Source organism: Carassius carassius, chromosome 34, assembly GCF_963082965.1.
Source record: "Carassius carassius chromosome 34, fCarCar2.1, whole genome shotgun sequence".
NCBI classification, from domain to species: Eukaryota; Metazoa; Chordata; class Actinopteri; order Cypriniformes; family Cyprinidae; genus Carassius; species Carassius carassius.
The window spans coordinates 5,505,081-5,526,918 of NC_081788.1; the positions used below are offsets into that span (position 1 = coordinate 5,505,081).

Below are 21,838 nucleotides of genomic sequence, written 5' to 3' on the forward strand. Positions count from 1 at the left end.
ACATTGCATGAGTGCCCACTACTGGCAGAAACCTTGCAATGGGCTGAACTAGAACGTCCTAATCCCTTGATCACTTAGAATCCATTATGGAGTTGGTTTATTGTTTACACTTTTCCCCTTAAAAATGTTATAAATGTAAATATTTATATATTATAGAGTTGTCTGGGGTGGGGATAAATTAAACGTGATCTGTGCGAGAGCATGTCTAAAAGTGGAGTGGAACGCGGCCATTGTTATTCACCACAATGGGTAAGACCAAAGAACATAGCTGTGATTTGCGGCAAAAGGTTGTTGAGCTTCACAAAATAAGAAAATAGCTCGTCAAAAATATGTTGTCCCAACGCACTGCCAGGAGGGTAGTTCGAGTTAGAGGCCAAAAAATCTCCCAAGAATCACATCTGGAGAATTGCAAAAGTTAGATGGGTCATGGGATCATAAAGTCTCCAAAACTACAATCCGACATCACCTATGTTACCACAAATTGTTTCGAAGGGCTTCAAGGAAAAAGCCTCTACTTGCATCCAAAAACAAACTCAAGTGTCTGCAGTTTGCCAGACTTTACTGGAGCTACGAATGGGATCAGATTCTATGGTCATATGAAAGCAATAAACACCAGAGGTGAAATGGAAAAGTACCTCATACCCACAGTTAAATATGGTGGAGGGTCTTTAATGTTTTAGGCTGTTTTTCTGCCAGAGGATGGACCTGGATATCTTTATAGGATACATGGCATTGAGGAGTCTACCAAATATATTAACAGATATTAAATGAACACATGATTGCCACAACACATTTTTTGATGTGGAGGGCACTGTACATAGCTTGTCAAGATTAGTTCAGGTTTAGACTTACTGTTATAAACATGTAAAAACAAGTGGGCCCACTGATTGCCAAGTGTCTGAAATATATATTTTTCCCCCACAATAAAGTAGCTTTTGTGCATTGCAACCCTTCTGGTGTTCTCATGATGACATTCACTCAAACAAGGAGATCTCCAACTCCACTGAAGCCATAGACCAACACGATTTTCCCCTCTGTTGGTGCCAAATAGTAACCAGAGTTTTGATGATCTGAGCTGTATGTCTTTCTAAAATGTTGTTCTTCAAGAGCAGGAAAACATTTAAGCTCCAACTCAAAGGATCTTGGCTGTGTGGATGGAGTGGAACTGCCTGCGTCATGGTTGTTGATGACTGGATTGCTTTATTGAAAAGTGGGTCAGGGAGTATGATGCCAAAGACACTCTACCGAATGTTTAAAGAAAGAAAACTCACAATGGCCTGTCACTCACAGCAGCTCATCACTGGCATGCCATCCGCTTCATATGTGGTCACTTTGTCAGTATGTCAGTTTACTGCCAAGTCTGAGCTCACTTTAACTCCCTTGCGTGGGTAAATTCACTCTTTCTCCAGCCATAACGTCTGCCAGGAATATAAATGTAAATATTATATTGGCCTGGATGCCAATATAATAATAGTAGTAATAGTAATAATTCATTAAAATAAGCAGGGTGAAGACAATAAAGGAAAAGTTTTCCTGTGAGAAAAATTTTGACCTATCAGAAAGTTTCAGAAATTGTGTTCAGTCATGTTTCTGTTGTAACGACAATAAAGCTGTGTATTATCACAAGTAAGATTGCCGTTGTGCTGATATTCATCATGTGATTGCAATTGTGATACTTTATACAACAGTTCTACAAACAAGACATTAATAACTTGCATTTCAGACCATATTTGGCCAGTTAGTTTGCATTTTCTCTGCCAAAAGTTCCAAAACAAGCCAAAGCATAATTTAAGCAGCACACTGACTGAAGGCCGGTTTGGATCATTGGATTCAGATGGAGTGGAACAGTGACAGTCATTCTGTGATCACTCCACTCCAATACTACTCCAGGTCTTACATTTCTGTCTTGTGTGTGTATAGTGGTCTATAGTCAATAGTATCTCATTTGAGGTGAAGTCTGTAATCAAAATAGTGTATAAATACATTTAATAGTGTGTAAATGTATTAATATATAGTTATATATATATATATATATATATACTGAACAAAATTATAAACGCAACACTAGTTTTTGCCCCCATTTTTCATGAGCTGAACTCTGTACTTTCTATGTACACAAAAGTCCTATTTATCTCAAATATTGTTCACAAATCTGTCTAAATCTGTGTTAGTGAGCACTTCCCCTTTGCCGAGATAATCCATCCATCCAATATATATATATTATGTATTATTATTATATTTTTTATTTACCTGCATGTCATGTGATTAACAGAGAACCGTGAACATGCAAATGTGTTACTTAATTTATAACTGATTACCTTAAACTCTCAAGGGGGCTTCAAGTAAATATATTAGGTGAAAGTGGTTCAGCTGACAAAAAAATGTGGGAATTCCTGTATTTGATGCAATGTTGAAATGTTGAGATCCGACTTCTTAAAACGGAAATTATTTTTGTAAATTCAGTTGTCAAATGCTTTGTGGCCTCTCAGTTTTCAGTGTTATTATAGCCAGCTGACCAGTGACTGACTGGTCTTTGTGTAAATGTGTAAAAGACTTCCTGAATGTATGTAATGTCATGATTCTGCCTTCATGTCCTGATTTTCCTCTTGTCTTGAGGCAGGATAGGCCCGTGTTTTGTGTACAAGCACATGGCCATGTGCTTGTGTTGTCTCGTTTCCTTGCCCCGCCCCGCCCCCCTTGTTACCCTAGTTTTGTCATTATTGATTTACCTGTGCCACCTGTTGTGTCATTATTAGTCTCCCTATTTATATTCCCTTGTGTTCACTGTCTTGTGCGGTTCATTGCTACTGTTGATGCAACTTTGTCACTCATTGTTACCCTGAGAAGATACGTTGCGAGTCCTGTGAGAGTGTCTCTGTAGTTTGTGTTCTAGTGTGAAGAGTCTTTTGTTTATTGTTAGTTCCTAGTCTTGTTAATTCAATTTTGTCTTTACCCCAGTTGCTGTTTTCCCCCTCGTGGGCTTTGTTTTCCTCTTGTTTTTTATAAATAAACTGGTGTGTTGTGCATCCTGTCTGCGCTTGAGTTCATCCCTACCCTCCACATGACATGTAAGTGGCAGGCTATTTAAAAAAAAAATGCATGTAAAAGATGAAATAGAAGGATTAGGGAGAACCAGTGAATTAAGAATACTTTATTGCTTTTTTGTGAATATGTTATAAAAAGTAGTCTGATTATGAGTATTTAAAGTGTTTTTAAATATCTAATTACAAGCACAAAATTTTTGGAATCTGATTACGTAATCCAGAATGTGTGGATGAGACCATGTATTTTACATTAATAATGAAGTATATGCTGGGGCGTCATGCATTCATGATTTGGGGGGCGGGGGTATAAGTCATTCTACGAAAGCACTGTATAACTGATATAGGCGCTTTTTTTTTTTTTTTATTCAGAACAATTCCAAACATGCTTAATATATCAGGAAATATCTCGTTTCTCAAATATGTGTAGGTAAATATATACACCTTTATAGATTGTTATTTGATCAATATATGGAAATGTAGTGTAATCTATTAACTACACATAAAAACCTGTCTTTTTACTTAAGTGCCATATCATGCCATAAAATATTTTTAATACGACTGAATTTGCATTTAATGTAAATTTTAATAACAATATTGTAAGATACTTATTTTAACACTTTCATTTTACAGAGAGTAAAGAACATTAACATTATCAAAAAACATTTTCATTCAGTCTAGCCAGAGTTCAGGCACTCTCAAAAACTCCCATTAAAATCACTGAAGCACTTTACATTATGAAACGAATATCTTACTTACATTCGTACACACATCTGCACTTTTTGTTGTTTCTGATGAGAGAATTCGCTAAATAATTCAGTCAGCGAGCAAGTGAACAGAACACCGCGTTTCAGTGATTACTCTTCTGGACGTCTCTGATTGGCCATTGCATCCATAAGCGCAACAGAATAGTTTCTGATTGGTTATCATGAAGCGTTGTACGAACGCGTCTGTATCTGGCTCAGCGCCAGCCAGCGAACGCAGATTTGAATTTAGCAGCTGATGCTGTGCACTGAACGATCTAATCACACCGCTGTGATTGTATCAAATATATAAAAAATATTATTCTGCAATTTTTTTTTTTCGTTTGGAAGCTGCATTTAAAATCCACTTGGCTCAGAAATCTGAGGGGGCACGTGCCCCCTCACTTCGAATGGGCACTACGCCTCTGAGTATATGTAATAAAAGAGGTATTGGCAATGAAGAGTGAAGAAAACAGATAAAACATAACTATCAGGGTCAAAGAGCGAGAGAGACAGAGTTGGACTAACACCAGCTATACAAAACATCACATTCGGTTTCCGTAATAGATCTGAACACAAAACAGTTTACGCAGGTCTCGTGGGCTCCTCTGGAGAGAACGCATACTAATCCCAATTTAGTTTTCAGCAGAGTTTAATTTGCTCATCTTTGGCTGCGCTTGAAACATTTCATGCCAAACCTTGCTGGGCTCATGCTTATGACACTGGATAAAAACAGCCTTTTGAAATTGGACACATCTATGGTGAGAGTTTATAGTCTCTGTCTCACGAGACGCCAGCTTTCTGTTCGCATGATGACAGAGCGGCTGTCTGGACTAAATTACACCTGGTCTGAAGGGGATTAGTTAAGGAGAGATGGCTGAGCTGCCAGAGATGTCTATCAAGAACAACACAGGCCGAAACGCAGAAATCGTCTGTATTATTTTTGATTTCCTTGAGCAGACTAAAGATCAGATGAAGTTTCGATAAAATTGTATCACCAAATTACGCAGAAATCCAAGTAACTGATGACATTACTATTTCCAAAACGGATCAAAATGTTGAAACGTTGAAACGTTTTGGGGTTGAATGTTGCGGAGTTGAAAATCAACATAAGATCATCTAATTAATGTCCAGTGCTGGGTAGATTACTTACAAATTGTAGTCTGTTACTGATTACAGTTTACATAAACAAAATTGTAAGTAATAACATCATTTTACACATTTAGGTAATGCATTTTTTAAATCTGATTACGCAATCCAGATAATCAGTTACTACCTGTAAATGAAGTTGAACTCAACATTATATTTAGTACGTACAGTAATAAAGACTGTAAGAGAATATTACTTCTATTTGAACCATGTGGTAACAATTTTTGTCTCGCCCTAAATATGATGTCAGGGGAAATTGTGACAGTTTAAAAGGGTTGAATAAGACACATTACCCATGAAACGCATGCAAAAAAGGAGATTGAGTAAGATTTATGACAACATTTTATTTCAAAACAAAAGAACATAGTTAAAGTAAAAAAACAATGTAGTCACGATCCAAGTCATTTAGAGATTGATTCATTTACATGATTCCTTTGAAAAGCATACAATTTAACATGGACATATATGATTTCTCTGCTAGTAATTACCCATAAAACCTTCATCTAAACAGGGTTTTGGCATCACGACATTGGCATCACAGTGGCACTGCAGTAACTTAGACTCGACAGAAAATGACAAGTCCTTTAAAAGCAAAGGATTGTGGAAGTTGACTCTGTGATGTATTATGACAACGTTATATACAACATGAAATTATGAACAAAAACAAACTCATATATCAAATGTGTTGGATTCTGGATTGCAAATAGCTTCTTTAGCAGAAATCATTTCCAATGTGAAAGGCTATTTGTAACCTTCTGCTGTGGTTAATTATAAAAAGCGGAAATTAGAACTCGCGTCTGCATTATCCAATGTCTCAATCACGCCACAATAGTATATATATATATATATATTTATATATATATAAAAACACCCACAAACAAAAAGAAAACCTTATGTAAAAAAACCAACACTGGGATACATAGATTTATACATACAGCATTTGTAATGTATGATCATTTGTACTAGAATCTTTTAATAATGCACCCATACACCATTACAGCTGTTACATGTGCAAAGTAAGGTGATGTTGCTTAGTCTACAAACGTTTTAGATTTTGCTCCCATGTTTCAAGTCCGTGCCCATAAACACCTTAGTCTCTTTAACATACATCATTAAACAGCCCAAAAATGAAACATCAAGTTCATCATCATAGAATAGTAACACAGTATTTTTTTTGCATGAACTATTCCTTTAATTCATTATGGTCAGGTACTTTGTGAATAAAAGTAAAGACCAAAAAGCAACATGCCCCCCCCCCCCCCAACCCCAAATCAAAGCCATTAAAACCACTAAAACCACTATTGCACAAATAAATGTCAATTACCTGAAAAAGAAACAGCCGTATTACACCCCCCCCCCCCCCCCCCCCAAAAAAAATTAATATAATAAAATGTTGAAATCGTTGAATTTTGAAAGAAAACCTTTTGCATAATGAATGATTCAAACACATTTGGGTCTCATTTACTAACTGCAGGTACTTCACAGTGTGCGTAAAATTCGTGTTGACACATTTTCATGTGGAAATCGTGATTCATCAGCATGTTTTTTAGAGTTGCTTCATTGGCATGTATTTGCACAGTATTTTGGGTAATGTAGTTTTTCACCAATAATTACGCTTTTAAGATTCTTTTAACAATATGTTGAATTAATGTGAACAGATGGGTTCAACAAAAGTGTAATCAATTGATTAACAACCTCTGAGCTAACAGTGGGTCTGTCTTTAAAGGTTTATTAAGGTTCTTGGTAAAAAGTTTCTCTGTAGAGAAAATAGCTATATTTCTATCCAAAGCTGCGAATTTAATTGATGTACAAAATTGGAATATTGCATAAAACATTTGTGAATAAAGCACCTTTTCCATACAGCGAGACAAAGAGAAGAAAAATGGCCACTTACTGATACACTAGCACCACATATAAAAAAAAAAGGTAATTTGCTGCAGTAGAAGAAGCCACTGCCGGTCTTTTTTGATATATAATAAATTACTTGTGCCTCGGACAGCTCTGACAAAATGCAATAAATGTGGTCATTGTGCTAGGTTACATTACTTTTTTTTGATGCACATCGATGAATTTATTCTGTAAATGTGTTGCAATCATAGTTTATGTGCATGTTTTCTTATTGTATAAAAAATTCATCAGACTCAGTTGAGCGCATATGTTTTTTTATGTGCATTTTTAGAATTTATGTGCATTTTAGCAGTTCCATTCAGTTTTTGTTTTGTGCAATATCCCAAAATGTGCATAAAAATAGGTGGGGGGAAACAGCTAATGAATGGCATTTTTACTTCTGGAACACGACTGTTGCGTTCTATAGTACACAAACTCTTATATGGAGATGGGTGTGTTTATGCAAATTAGTAAATAAGGGTATGCAGTCTTTCAACATTATGAAGTTAAAAACCAATTTATGTACATAGTTTTAAATCTGGAAGAACTGTTTTCTGTGCATATAAGTGTAACCCATGGAACTTTTAGTAAATGAGACACAATGTTTAGTTCTGCCATTTAATGAAGAAGACCTGTATGTGGTGGACCCAAAAATGTGCATAGATTTTCTTAATTCCTCTGAATGAGAAAGCCCGCCAAATGTCCCATGTGCATGCAACTGTGAAACATCCATGAATCCATTAATGGAACCAGCCACTTCCATTCTCAAAGCTTGGTTAAACTCACAAATGGCATCTGCTGAGGAACTCTGTGTGAATTTTCCATTTCTTTGCAATGCCTGGTGTGATTCTGATTGTTGCTCCCTATAGAGTTTCATGGTGGCTTGTATTCCATTTCATTGCTCTTTCACAGGAGCAAATGCCCTTGATGCCACAGGTGATCTTTGTATCACGTTTTATTGCATTAGGCCACACAGCAACGGAATCTTGAGGAGGATATGGAAAATGTATATTTCCTGTTTACTTCCAGTCCTTGTAGTAGTCCCATACAAATGTTTCACATTACACACAAGGCCGTGGAGGTGGGCGATCTGGAGGAGGAGCTCTTCCTGGAGGCGGGGCTTGAGGGGGAGGGGGCAGTGAGGCAGGAGGAGATGGTGGAAGAGAGGGCAGAGATGTGGGCGGAGAAAAGTAGAGAGTGTTAGGAGACGAGGACCAGACAGGGGGTGGAGAATAGGATGGTGGAGGAGTGATGGGTGGAGACGGGTTGATGGCGTGAGGTGGGGGCGTAGATGGTGCCAAAGGAAAGCTGGAGGACAGGGAGGTGGGTGGACTATGCGGAGGAGGGGGCAGCTGGCCCTGAGGAGGGGGTGGGCTAAGGGTGCATGGAGGGGTGTAGATGGGTGAAGAATGGTGGTTGTAGGATGGATAGCGTTGAAGGGGACTAGACTTAATGCGTGTGAAGTTCATACAGCGACCCTGAGAGACAAAGAGAACACAAAACAAATGATTTCAGATGTAATATTTTTACAGAAAATGTGGTGTGGTGATTACTTGTTGTCAAGGTGTTGCCATGTGACAACTGATGTTTTTTTTTTTTTTTACCATGTTGTCATGAAGTTTTTAGGGCATTTTGGCAAGCTTTTGCAATGTTGTAGCTGTTGTTAAGCTGCTGTGGGTGGTTGTCAGGGTGTTGCTTTTTAATAGTAACTTGTTTTGATGTTTTTTTTTTACATGTTACTATGAAGTTGGTGTGATATGTGTGGATGTCATGATGTTGCTATACGGTGGATAACATTGTTCTGAATAGTTCCTATTTTGTCATACAGTTGTTAGGCTGCTGTGGGTGGTTGCCAGGGTGTTTCTTTTTTAATTTAGATATATATTTTGGCATTTTTGAGAGGAAAAAGGTCTGCGAGCCAGGAGTCGAACCTGGGGTGCCTGAAGTGCACTGGAGCTATATGTTGGCGCACTGCCCACAGACTATTAGCGCCGGCCAAGGTGTTTCTATACACTGATTAACCTTTTTTTTGAGTGTTTTAGCATGTTGCCATTACGTTGTTAGGTTGTTCTGGTAGTTGTCAATGTGTTAGTATGCAGTGACTAACATGTTCTAACAACTTTTAGCAATGCATTTGCTACTGTGTCGTGGGTGTTTGGCAGGGTGGCTAGGCATGATATGCATTTGCTAAGGTGTTATGGCTAGTTCTCAGAGTGCTGCTATAAATACAGTGGCTTTTTTAAATCAAGTCATTGATATTTAAAGGTGCACTATATAATAGTAACAGTTAGTGGTTGAAATGGGTACTGCACAGGGGCGTAGCCATCTTTTCAGAAGTGAGGGGGACAGAAATCACACACACACATATATATATGTCTGTGTGTGTGTAATTTCATTACAATATAACATTTCTATAATCTATATAACCTAATAGTCAACAGTTTTTAACAGTAAGATTTTTAATATTTTGAAAGAAGTCTCTTCTGCTCACCAAGTCTGCCTTTATTCGATCCAAAGTACAACAAAAGCATTGTGAAATATTTATACTATTTAAAATAACTGTTTTCTATCTTAGTATATTTTAAATAAAGTAATGTAATGTTAAAGTAATGTATTCCTGTGATCAAAGGTGAATTTTCAGCATCATTCCTCCAGTCTTCAGTGTCACATAAATCAGAAATCCTTCTAATATGCTGATTATCAATATTTAAAACAGATGAGTACATTTTCTTCAGCATTCTTTGATGAACAGAAGGATCCACAGATCAGCATTTATGTGAAATAAAAAGCTTTCGCAACATTATACACCATATCATTCAAAAGCTTTGTCAGTATGTATGTATATATATATATATATATATATATATATATATATATATATATATATATATATATAAATTATCTTAAAAAAATTATAAAAATGAATAGTTTTATTTAGCAATTGATCAAAAGTGATGATAAAGACATCCTTTTACAAGAGATTTCTATTTCAGATAAATGCTGCTCTTCTGAACTGTCTATTCATCAAAGAAACCTGAAAAAATTCTACTCAGCTGTTTTCAACATTATCATAATAAGAGTTTTTTTTCTTTTTTTTTTTAGCAGCAAATCAGTATATCAGAATTATTTCTGAAGGATCATGATCAGAGCGCCCTCCTGCTTCGAGTATGAATGAAACACACACTGCAGGAGAGTTTAGCGCTCCATGATGTTCATTTCGCCTTCTCGGTCCGAAAAAAACATCAGGTCATGCGCAGACAATCCTGTCTCTTTGAATTTAAATGTATATTTATTCACACCAGCTCTTGAAAAGCTCTATATGAACACACTTGCCTGAAAAAGTGCGGGGGACGAATTTCCGTGATACTAAAAGTGTGGGGACACGTACCCCACGTCCCCCGCGTAATCTACGCCCCTGGTACTGCAGACCAAATTCACTAGATTGGAGAGAGTTTGGTTGTTTTGTTGCCATCATGTAGGACAACATGGCAGATGAGAAATGTGAGTCATGTTAACTGACTCCAGTTCTGATGAAGTGAATAAGCCAGCGATATTAGGCTAAAATCTCCAAATGCATGTGGTTGGGAAATGGTCAGCAACCATGATGGACTTTAGACTGCAGAGCTGAGAGGTGTGCTGGTGTTTCTGTCTGCTGTAGCTGTAGGAAGCTTTAAATGCCAGACAAGTTTTAATGATACACAGAGGAAAGGCTAGCTGTTGGATGTTTACTAGAAACACTTATGGAAAATTAGAGAACTCTGTCCCAATTTCCTGTCAGCTAATGAAGAACTCCCTCACTGGCCCCAGGAAAGACACAAACACACACACAGTTTATAATATGTACTGTAACTGAGAACATCAAAGGCTGGAATGATTCGGTATGTATAGCTCTATAAGACAAAAGTAAGGTTACAGAGACTAACTAAGAAAAACAAATGGAAAAAATCACAATAGCAAATGTGGAGAAACAGAAGAGCTGCTTTATAGTTTAGTTTTAGTCTAAAGAGCCAATCACATGATTGATTGCCTTGGAATGTGATAGTATGTCCTGTCGGGAATATGCAGTTTTTCAGAGTGATTTAGCCTAAATAACCTTCTTTTTTATGCATAACTGTGTTGCCATATATATAGTTTATTTATTATAATTTTTTTTTTTGTCATTTTACATTCTAATACATACTCTTGACAAAAAGTTACAGAGATGTCAGTGTTTCAGTAGATGAGGTGAATTTTCATCTTATGCCAGATTATAATGAAACCATCTTTTAGTACACTTGTTAACACAATATAGTTGTGCATAATTATAAAAAAACTATTATTATTTTTTTATTATGCTACTAATTTTGCATATTCTTTTCCTTTTTTAGGTATTTATGATTTTAATCAGTTGTAGTGTTTAGTTTTAGAGACATTATTGATTATGTTTGTTTGATAAACAAATTTTTGTAGGATGCACTATAAAATCTATGGCCCTACTAAAAAATCTACTGGCCCCCAACTGAGCCTGGTTTCTCCCAAGGTTTTTTTTCTCCATTCTGTCACCGATGGAGTTTCGGTTCCTTGCCGCTGTCGCCTCTGGCTTGCTTAGTTGGGGTCACTTCATCTACAGCGATATCGTTGACTTGATTGCAAATAAATGCACAGACACTATTTAACTGAACAGAGATGACATCACTGAATTTAATGATGAACTGCCTTTAACTGTCATTTTGCATTATTGACACTGTTTTCCTAATGAATGTTGTTCAGTTGCTTTGACGCAATGTATTTTGTTTAAAGCGCTATATAAATAAAGGTGACTTGACTTGACTATTAGAGCTTTTTTAAAGGAAATTAAACGTGCGTAGGTGGACACACAGCGTTAGTGTTTAATGATATCCGTGTTGTCTAATCTTCATCTCATCTTAATCATGGAAAAGAAGGTCATCAACAAATAATTTTCATTAGTTTTCATTATAATTTTGAGCCACCTCAGTTTAATCATGGGAAATACTGCAAAGTATCTTATACATATTTAGTCATAGTTTCATTTTGTCATATTTTTCTGAATACTGTTGCATTGGATGTGCCTTAATTTCAGAAGGTTCATCTAATCTAGCAGACACATGCAAACAAACTTCTCTCTGTCTCTCTCAGAAGTAGTTGGGACAGCAGCCAATTTCTTTTTAATTTTACAGTCACCAGACCCTGCAGTTTTAATAAGAACATGCCTCCATCTCCTACCGCCTTCTGTAACTGCTTAAACCAAATTCCTCTTCCTCTGTTAAATGTCTGGTCTTCATTCCCAGACTTTTGTCTTCTGCTCATCTCAAACTGTCTGATTGTCACCACTTACTTAACTTTAGAGTTCAAAGAAAAAAGACAATTCAAAAACCTAATTATACCTTCCTGCTTCCTGTTGAAAAGGAAGTACTGATGTTATTTAATCAGTGCACATGTTAGACATATGTGCAGACAACAGGATAGGATTTATGCACAGTGTAGACACTATAATGCATCTTTGCAGTGTAAAGGTGACACAGAAGACCAGTGCCGGCCCTACCTAATAAGCAATATAAGAGGCTCCATAGGGCCCCCGTGGCCACCAGGGGGCCCCGTGTCAGGAGTTCAGACAGCAATCACGGGAGTAAGGTGAGATAGGAATTCATAAAAAATGTTCGTGGACACGCACTGTAATGACAAATTGTGTAGAATGCAATATGTGCTCTGTACCTCCGGTCCCAACTGCAAAAATGTTGTTTTCTGTTTGTGCTTTGATTTGAGTATTGAGAGTGTAGCCTACTTTGATTATGGTTGCACTTACGTTTTTTTAAATATATATATATATATATATATATTTAATGATCAATTTGTGAAAAATGGTTCAGATAGGAGGTCAAACATTAAACATTCATAGCCTGCAAGTACAATTCTATAGGTCTGAACAGACTCATGAAATCATACAAAAGAGAGGGCAGTCAGTTCAATATTTGTGGCAAAATATTTTACAGTGCTTGAGTATTGTCTGTTACTGCATATTATAATTCATACAGAAAGCAGAACTGAGATGGCATTTATTTCAAGATTTCAAATGCACCTGCAGACTATTTTTCCAAGGCATGTGTTTCATCAGTGAAGATTTCTTAAAATTGTGTAAAAATCTTGTCTAGTCTCATTCTTGTGAACCCTATCTCTGTCACACCACTGGACTAATTATGTGTGTGTTTTTCTCCCTGTGACCCAATTTTTGTCTCCTGTGGTGTTCATTTGATTCCAGGTGTGTCTAGTTCCCTCTACATGAGTTTCCTTGTCCCTGTTAATGAAGTTATACCATGCACCTGTCTGCCCTTCGTTATCCTGTCTTTAAATACCCATGTCTGTTCAGTCTGTTTTTTTTTGTTTTGGGTCTACCAGGTTCATTTGTGTGTGTCTACCTCAGTGGTCCATGTTGGATATACCCTGTTATGGATTAATTAAGAGTCTTATTTCGCTTATCCTTGCCTCTGTGATCATTCCGGGCAATGACGTGTGACAATCTTGTGTCTGGCCACAGATTTTTGCCTTCAATTTGTTGCTTAAATGTGTTTACACTTGTATTTGATTACTTTTGCATTTTAACCTGGCCTGTCATGCCAGCCCAGAAAATTAATAATTATTATTCTGTTCTCTAATCCAATTTTCATAACCAGGTGTTTTTGCTTAAGCATTGATCTCATAAAATGTATACATTTTTCTTAAGCAATAGTTAAACTCTTTAATTTAAAATTGTAAACCCTTTTGTTTTAAAAGTGTGCTGAAATGGGTTGTTGACATAACATGGCATTTTCACTCTCACACTATATATATATATATTTGTCTTATATGTACCCATATGTCCATATGTTTTTGTCTTATATAGACCCATTGTTATAAAACCTGCTTTGTTATTAGATTTATTATTTTACGTTTTTGAGCTAAATCTCAATTGTCCTATGGTGTGACTGTCTAAAGAATGTTCAATAAATTATACATTTAAAAAGAAAAGCATAGAATTGTTTAGTACCTCAGGCATAATTTTACAAGTATCTATTTTAGTTAATTGGCAATTTTTTCATCCGTATATTTCTAAAAGCATATGAACTTGATGCATTGTCACTGAAAACTTTGTCCTCTGGTGTGACGGTATATTGTTACGGTTGGTAAACCGTGATCTCTGGGTTTTGCACTTTGTGGGTGAAGTCTGTGTGTTATGCGTCAGCACTGATTAGTTTGTGGGCGTCTCCGTTAATTGTCATCAGCAACAGCTGTCACTCATTACTCATCCCTATATATTGGCTTGTCTAGTGTCTTGTGTTCGTGAGAGCGTTGTTTCATGTTTGTAACCTATGCCCTGCTTTCTTGTGTGTTTCGGCGTTGGATGTCCGTGTCTCCCTGGAACCCCCGTCCACTCTACGCAACCCACCACCAAGCAACACCACTTACCTTCGGCTCGCTTCCCCGCAGTTCCTGTGTCACCCTCTCCTGCTGCCAACTCACCTCTGCCTTCCGGATTTGTCATTCCTCACCACAATCTTGGACTGTGCATTCCTCCCAGCGTTATTTGTGTCTCAGTTTTGTATTGTGTCATTGTCTTCATTAAATCTCATTTATCTCGCACTTGCTTCCTGCCACTCCTTCACCCAGTCGTTACAGAACGCTCTCACCAACCATGGAAGCATCACTTCCGGCCGAGGCCGCGACTTCCAGCACCAGAGAGTTACTCCGGTGAGCCAAACTTTTGCAAGACTTTCCTTAACAAATGTTCCATGCATTTTGCATTGCAGCCCCGCACCTTCGCGACAGAGGAGTCCAAGGTTGCGTTTGCTCTTACCCTACTCTCTGGCAGGGCCGCCTTATGGGGGACGGCGGTATGGGAGAATCAACATCCGTGTTGCGCCTCGTTCCACTCCCTCTCCGAAGAGATGAAACGGGTCTTCGATTGAGCCGTGGCCGGCAGGGAGGCCGCTCACCAGCTCTCGGACCTGAAACAAGGAAAATCATCAGTGGCGGACTATTCCAATCAGTTCCGCACCCTGGCGGCCACGTGCCAGTGGAACGAGGCGACGCAGTGGGATCAATTCCTACATGGGCTGGCCGACCGTGTTCAGAAGGAGATCTACCTCCTTGAGCTGCCCCCAACGCTTAATGGCCTAATCGACCTGGCCCTTAGGGTGGACCCTCGGATTAACCGCCTGTGTAGACAAGTCAGTCCTACACACCATTACGTCTCTCCGGAAAGGGGCCGCTCAAGTCGAGAGAACATGGTCGGCCCTGTCTACGATCACAAACCCATGCAGGTGGGTAGAGCTCGGCTTTCCCGGAGGGAGAGAGAGCGGCGGAGGTCCCAAGGACTGTGTTTATATTGCGGTGGCTTGGAGCATTCCATCCATTCCTGCCCGGTAAAAAGAGCCAGCCCGGTAGTAAGTTTGAGGCTACTATCGGGTGGGATCTCCGCCGGGAAGTCCTCAACCACATCATCGACTCTCCTTCTGGTGAAACTGCGGTGGGAGAACCACACTCACGACTGTCACGCCCTTCTGGACTCTGGGGCCGAAGGTAATTTCATTGACTCTCTCCTTGCACGTCACTTGAACCTTCCTGTCCTTCCTGTGTCTCATCCCATCCATGTCACCGCACTCAATGGCCAGGAACTGCCACACGTCACCCACTACACTGAACCCATCGCTCTGCTCACCTCAGGCAACCACAGTGAAACCATATCCTTTTACCTCATGGACTCCCCTGTAGCTCCCATTGTTTTAGGTCACCCCTGGTTAATCAAACATAATCCACGAGTGGATTGGGGTTCCAACACAGTCACCTTGTGGAGTGAAAGTTGTCATGAGTCTTGTCTGGTTTCTGCTTGTCCTGTTGTGCCTGTTTCTGTCTTTCAGAAAGAGACCATGGTGTTATCAAACGTGCCCGCAGAGTACTTGGACCTGAAGGAGGTATTCAGTAAGTCCCGTGCTGCTTCTCTTCCTCCGCATCGTCCCTACGACTGTGCTATAGATTTAGTGCCAGGTAAGTCTCCGCCTAAAGGCAAACTTTACTCTCTTTCTATTCCGGAGAGGGAGGCCATGGAGAAATAAATCTCTGATTCCTTGGCATCGAGGTTCATCCGCCCTTCCTCTTCTCCAGCGGGGGTGTGATTCTTTTTTTTGGGTAAGAAGGATGGTTCTCTGCGACCTTGTATTGACTACCGAGAGCTTAACAACATCACAATAAAGAACACCTATCCGTTACCGTTGATGTCTTCAGCTTTCGAGAGGTTACAGGGAGCATCCGTATTCACAAAATTGGATTTACGTAACGCTTATCATTTGGTCTGCATCAGGAAGGGGGATGAATGGAAAACCGCCTTTAACGCCCCTAGAGGGCACTTTGAATATTTGGTGATGCCGTTCGGGCTCTCCAACTCGCCAGGGGTTTTCCAAGCACTCGTTAATGACGTGTTGAGAGACATGGTAGATCAGTTTATATATGTTTACCTGGTTGACATACTGATTTTTTTCTTCATCTCTCCAGGAACATGTTCAACATGTCAGACGAGTGCTCCAGAGATTACACAAGAATGGGCTTTTTGTCAAGGTGGAGAAATGCGTATTCCATGCACAGTCTGTTCCCTTCCTAGGGTATATCGTCTCATCTCATCCGAGGGAATACGTATGGATCCTGACAAAGTTAAGGCTGTGATAGATTGGCCATCTCCAGATTCCTGTAAGGCCCTACAGTGGTTTCGGGGGTTTGCCAATTTCTATCGACGTTTCATTCGTAATTTCAGCCAACTAGTCTCACCTCTGACGGCCTTGACCTCCCCCAATACTCCATTCAGGTGGTCGGATGCAGCCGAAACGGCATTTACCAACCTCAAGAGCCGCTTCGTTTCGGCTCCCATCCTTGTAGCCCCTGATCCCACACGGCAGTTCGTGGTGGAGGTCGACGCATCAGAGGTTGGGGTAGGAGCAGTTCTTTCCCAACGAGCTGCCTCGGACGATAAGATGCATCCCTGCGCGTTTTTCTCTCATCAGTTATCTCCTGCTAAATGCAATTATGACATTGGTAACATAGAATTGTTGCCCGTCAAATTAGCTTTAGAGGAGTGGCATCACTGGTTGGAAGGTTCAGGAGTACCTTTCATTGTTTGGACCGATCACAAGAATTTAGAGTACATTAGAACTGCCAAAAGACTCAATTCCAGGCAGGTTCGGCGGGAACTTTTTTTCTGTCGTTTTGATTTTACTCCGTCGTACCGCCCGGGTTCCAAAAATGTCAATCCCGATTCTTTGTCACGTCTTTTTGATCCCTCCGCCCGCCCGGTGACTCCCGAGTGTATTTTACTTGAGAAAATAGTCGTCTCAGCACTCGTATGGGAGGTCGAATCGAAGGTCAAGACGGCCTTAGAAGGGGTAACGCCTCCGCCTGGTTGCCCACCGAATCATTTATTTGTGCCGGAAGAGTTACGGTCCGGAGTTATTCAGTGGGGTCACTGCTCTAACGTTGCTTGTCATCCAGGGATAAGCCGAACCAAGGGGTTAGTTAAACAACGATTCTGGTGGCCACTTATGGCTTGTGACGTCCACGATTTTGTTTTGACTTGCTCAGTTTGCGCCAGTGGTAAGTCGTCTAACCGGCCTCCTGATGGGCTTCTTCAACCGCTGTCTGTCCCTTAGAGACCCTGGTCACATATCGCACTAGATTTTGTTACCGCCCTCTAATGGCATGACGGTCATTTTGTCCGTAGTGGACCGGTTCTCGAAGGCGGCACATTTCATTCCCTTGCCCAAATTACCGACAGCCAAGGAGACAGCGGTCACTGTCCTAGATCACGTCTTTAGGTTACATGGCCTCCCGGTAGACGTGGTTTCTGACAGGGGATCCCAATTCATATCCAAATTTTGGAAATAATTTTTTAAGTTGCTAGGAGCGACAGTTAGCCTGTCTTCGGGTTATCATCCCCAGAGTAACGGGCAGTCTGAGCGAGCCAACCAAGATTTAGAGAGAACGTTGCGATGTTTGGTCTCCAAGAATCCTTCTTCCTGGAGCCAACAACTCTCTATGGTGGAGTACGCTAACACTCGTTACCAGTGTCAGCCACGGGCCTCTCTCCGTTTCAGTGCAGCTTAGGTTACCAGCCACCAGCTTTTCCTAGTCTGGAATCTGAAGTCGTGGTCCCCTCCGCTCACGTATTTGTCCAGAGGTGCCACCGCACCTGGACCAGAGCCCGCGAGACTCTGCTTCGGATGAGGGAGCGCACTAAGGCCAAGGCCGATTGCCACCGGTCAAAGCCTCCCGTTTACGTCATGGGTCAAAAGGTGTGGCTTTTTACGAACAATATTCCTGTCTGTGCCTAACAAATTAGCTCCCAAATTCATTGGCCCATTTACTATCACCAAGATCATTAGTCCGGTGACAGTCCGCTTCAAACTACCTGCAGCGTACAGGAGGATACATCCCGCCTTCCATGTGTCCAAAATTAAACCCGTGTTTTATTCACGTATTAATCCGCCTACCCCGGTTCCCCCGCCGCCGTGTCTTGTAGATGGGGAACCGACCTATTCAGTTAATCGTATTCTGGACTCGAGACAGAGGGGACGAGGATTCCAGTACTTGGTGGACTGGGAAGGTTACGGTCCGGAGGAGAGGAGTTGGGTACCTGCTAGGGACATACTGGATCACTCCCTTATTGATGATTACAATCAGCAGGTAGGCCCTTCATGGGAACTCCAGGAGATATTCTTAGAGGGGGGGGGGGGGGGTTGGGTACTGTCACGGTTGGTAAACCGTGATCTCTGGGTTTTGCACTTTGTGGGTGAAGTCTGTGTGTTACGCGTCAGCACTGATTAGTTTGTGGGCGTCTCCGTTAATTGACATCAGCAACAGCTGTCACTCATTACCCATCCCTATATATTGGCTTGTCTAGCGTCTTGTGTTCGTGAGAGCGTTGTTTCATGTTTGTAACCTATCCCTTGCTTTCTTGTGTGTTTCTGCGTTGGATGTCCGTGTCTCCCCGGAACCCCATCCACTCTATGCAACCCACCACCAAGCAACCCCACTTACCTTCGGCTCGCTTCCCCGCAGTTCCTGTGTCACCCTCTCCTGCTGCCAACTCACCTCTGCCTTCCGGATTCATCATTCCTCACCACCATCTTGGACTGTGCATTCCTCCCAGCGTTATTTGTGTCTCAGTTTTGTATTGTGTCATTGTCTTCATTAAATCTCATTTATCTCGCACTTGCTTCCTGCCACTCCTTCACCCAGTCATTACAGATATCCTGTTTTTAAACTCCACAGACAATTTTAATTAGTTAAGGGGCCAGAATAGTATTTTACGGCATATTCGTCAACTACCCAAATATAGTTTCCTATTTATATCTTGAAAGATAAATATTTTGAGTGAAAACAAACTGGTCAAACTTTACAGTAAGGTGTCCCTGTAGGATGTGTACATTGGGATGGGATGCAAGTGTTTAGGTGAAACTGTAGGTATGGGGGCCTTTATTGAAAACCTGATTAGGGCTCCCAAAACGCTAGGGCCGGCCCTGCAGACGCCACATCTGAAGTGGCATATATACCACTCTGCATTAACACAGACTTAAGCTGGAATCAGTAACTTTCATGAGAAAAGACATTTCCATTGTATAAAAAAATGTTTTTAAATATAAACAAAAAAACATTTTATACATGTAAGCAGTGCATCTACACAAATGAACTATTTACCAACACAATTTAAACTAATATTGAAAAAAAATTAAAGAACAAAAATTCAAGGGTGTGATAACATACTGGTCTGCAATATAAATGGGCAGTTTAAGTCTGGAAGTTATTACGCATCACTGTACAGCTCAGTTAAATATCATCTGCTTGAAATTAAGAACAGATCGATTATTTTAACTAGTTAGACAGAAGCATTTGGCAGCAACTTACACTAAAGCTAGCTAATTTCCCTTTTTGTTTTTCTTTTTTGAAAATGAAAGATGTCTTGATCCACTCAAAGCCCAACAGACATTTACACAGTTGCTATGTAAATCAAAAGACACAACCACCAAACTCACGTCATGCTAAGAATCTGGGTCAGACCCACCAATGATAGAAATTCCAATCGACTGACACACATTCAGTGCTGACTCTGCAGTTTTTGGCAAGGGACTAAATTAACTGGGTAATACTTAAACTTCAGTTGTTAACTAACAATTAAAAATGCTGTAATGTATTTCTAATTGTTAGTTATCGCTAGTTAATGCATTAGCTAATGTTAAGTAATGTGACTAACTGAAACATGCAATTAGTTATCAAAACTTACATTTCAGCATTAGAATAAGTAATGTGTTTCAACTAAAAAAAAAGCATTTATACTTGACTTAAAATTATGTAAAATAGTTAGGTTATTTCAAATTATAAGTGGTTTTTTTTTTTGGGGGGGGGGGGGGGGTTTACTAATTGCAGCATAATTTTATGGTATAGCCAGTGTTTTTACATGGGGGAAAATTAACTAAACTGTTGTGCAACTTTTGCATACAGCCTATTGTGCATATTTAGGGATACATATCTTTAGAATTTCGACATTATCAATTCATACTTCTCAGTGATAGATGAATGCTATATAGTGCCATTAAAATATGTCAGATTGTTGTATATTGATAACCTAGCATTGCAAGATGGGAAATTACACCACACAAATTGTGTTCGGTACAGATCTTGTGTGTGCATTTGTGTTACCCTGATTTGCATGTTACTATTTGGGTTCTAAACAATGCAGACAGTGAATTCAATAAACTTCACTATAAATTTAGTGAAATTCTATGTCATTTTGCTCTTTGCTTCATGATGCATATTGTTGGTTTTGGCTTCCTTAATGTTTGTCAAGCAAACACTTTTTTTTCAGTAATTTTGTTAATGTAACATTGGATATGCATACAGTTTTCAGAGCAATCAGTCCACACATAGGAGTGTTTTTAAGGTGAGAGAAGTGAATACATCCTACATGAAAAATTACAATAGCATTCAACAAAATGTTTGCCAAGCCCTTTGAACAGTTGACTCTGACTCCCTCTATGTCCTGTGCCACATTATATAAGCAAAATATTTTAAAGCTGGCTTCAGATACTGGAATCTCCTGATGGGTTTGCCAGACAACAAAATCTCTATCCGGCAGCTGTCTATGTTTGCTTCACAGCTCACAGCTGTTTGTCCAGTGTAATGTTCGGCATATGCAGTTTTATCATCACGTCAATTACCACCAACTGCACCAAAAAGCACAAATCTAGAAAAATATTACTTGCAAAGGAACTCTAATGACATTTTGGAACATTTTGGCTATTTTAATGATTTGAGCTGCATGATATATAGTTTTTGGACATGATTCTGTCGGAGTTTTACCCTGACACTCCGTTTGTCTTGTCATTATTATTTTTCGTGTCTATGTCGTGTTTTAATACATGGCTTTGTTTTTGTTAGCCATGTGTCCTTCTATTCCTTCCTCCTTGTTTCACCTTTACCACACACTCTTGTTAGCCCTTGTCTAGTAATGGTTGGTCTTATTGTGCTCACCTGTTCCTCGTGTGGTTTCCTCTATATTTATAATTTCCCCTTGCCCTCTTGTCTTTGCTGTTTCTTCGTCATTCTCAACCTCATTGTCACTTTCTGTGGATGTGGCTGAGTAGTTGTTCCTTTTCTCATTGCTTTGTATGTCTTGTACTTGTATTTGATAGTATTTTGGGTGCTGTTGTATTGCAACATCATACAATTCGCTTATCCCATGCGAATGCACCACACGTACTTCAGATGTGGGGGTGTAGTTTCAAAATCACACAAGGTCCCCAGATATTTATTTGTTTTTTTACTTTTGGTTTTATTCCAATATTAATCTAGCTATTTTAGAATTTTCTTTTCTTATTAATTGTTTTTTTATGCGTGTGTGTGTGTTGTCGATATTTCAAGTCATATGTTAGTTTTGGTAATCGTTCCCTTTTTATCTTTTATTTTTACTTTAGTCTTTATCAGTTCTTTTAGATTTGTCTTGGA

The 21,838-nt window shown here is 39.6% G+C and overlaps 1 protein-coding gene across 1 annotated transcript in view; it reads right to left on the reverse strand.

The window, feature by feature from the left end:
• Window positions 1–6,891: 6,891 nt before the first annotated feature.
• Window positions 6,892–21,838, reverse strand: part of antxr1a (ANTXR cell adhesion molecule 1a) — an 85,114-nt gene continuing 70,167 nt past the window's right edge. Inside the window, exon 18 of the mRNA XM_059523815.1 lies at window positions 6,892–8,298. Coding sequence (XP_059379798.1) covers window positions 7,882–8,298 — 417 coding nt within the window. The 3' untranslated portion in view covers window positions 6,892–7,881. The remainder of the gene's footprint in view (window positions 8,299–21,838) is intronic.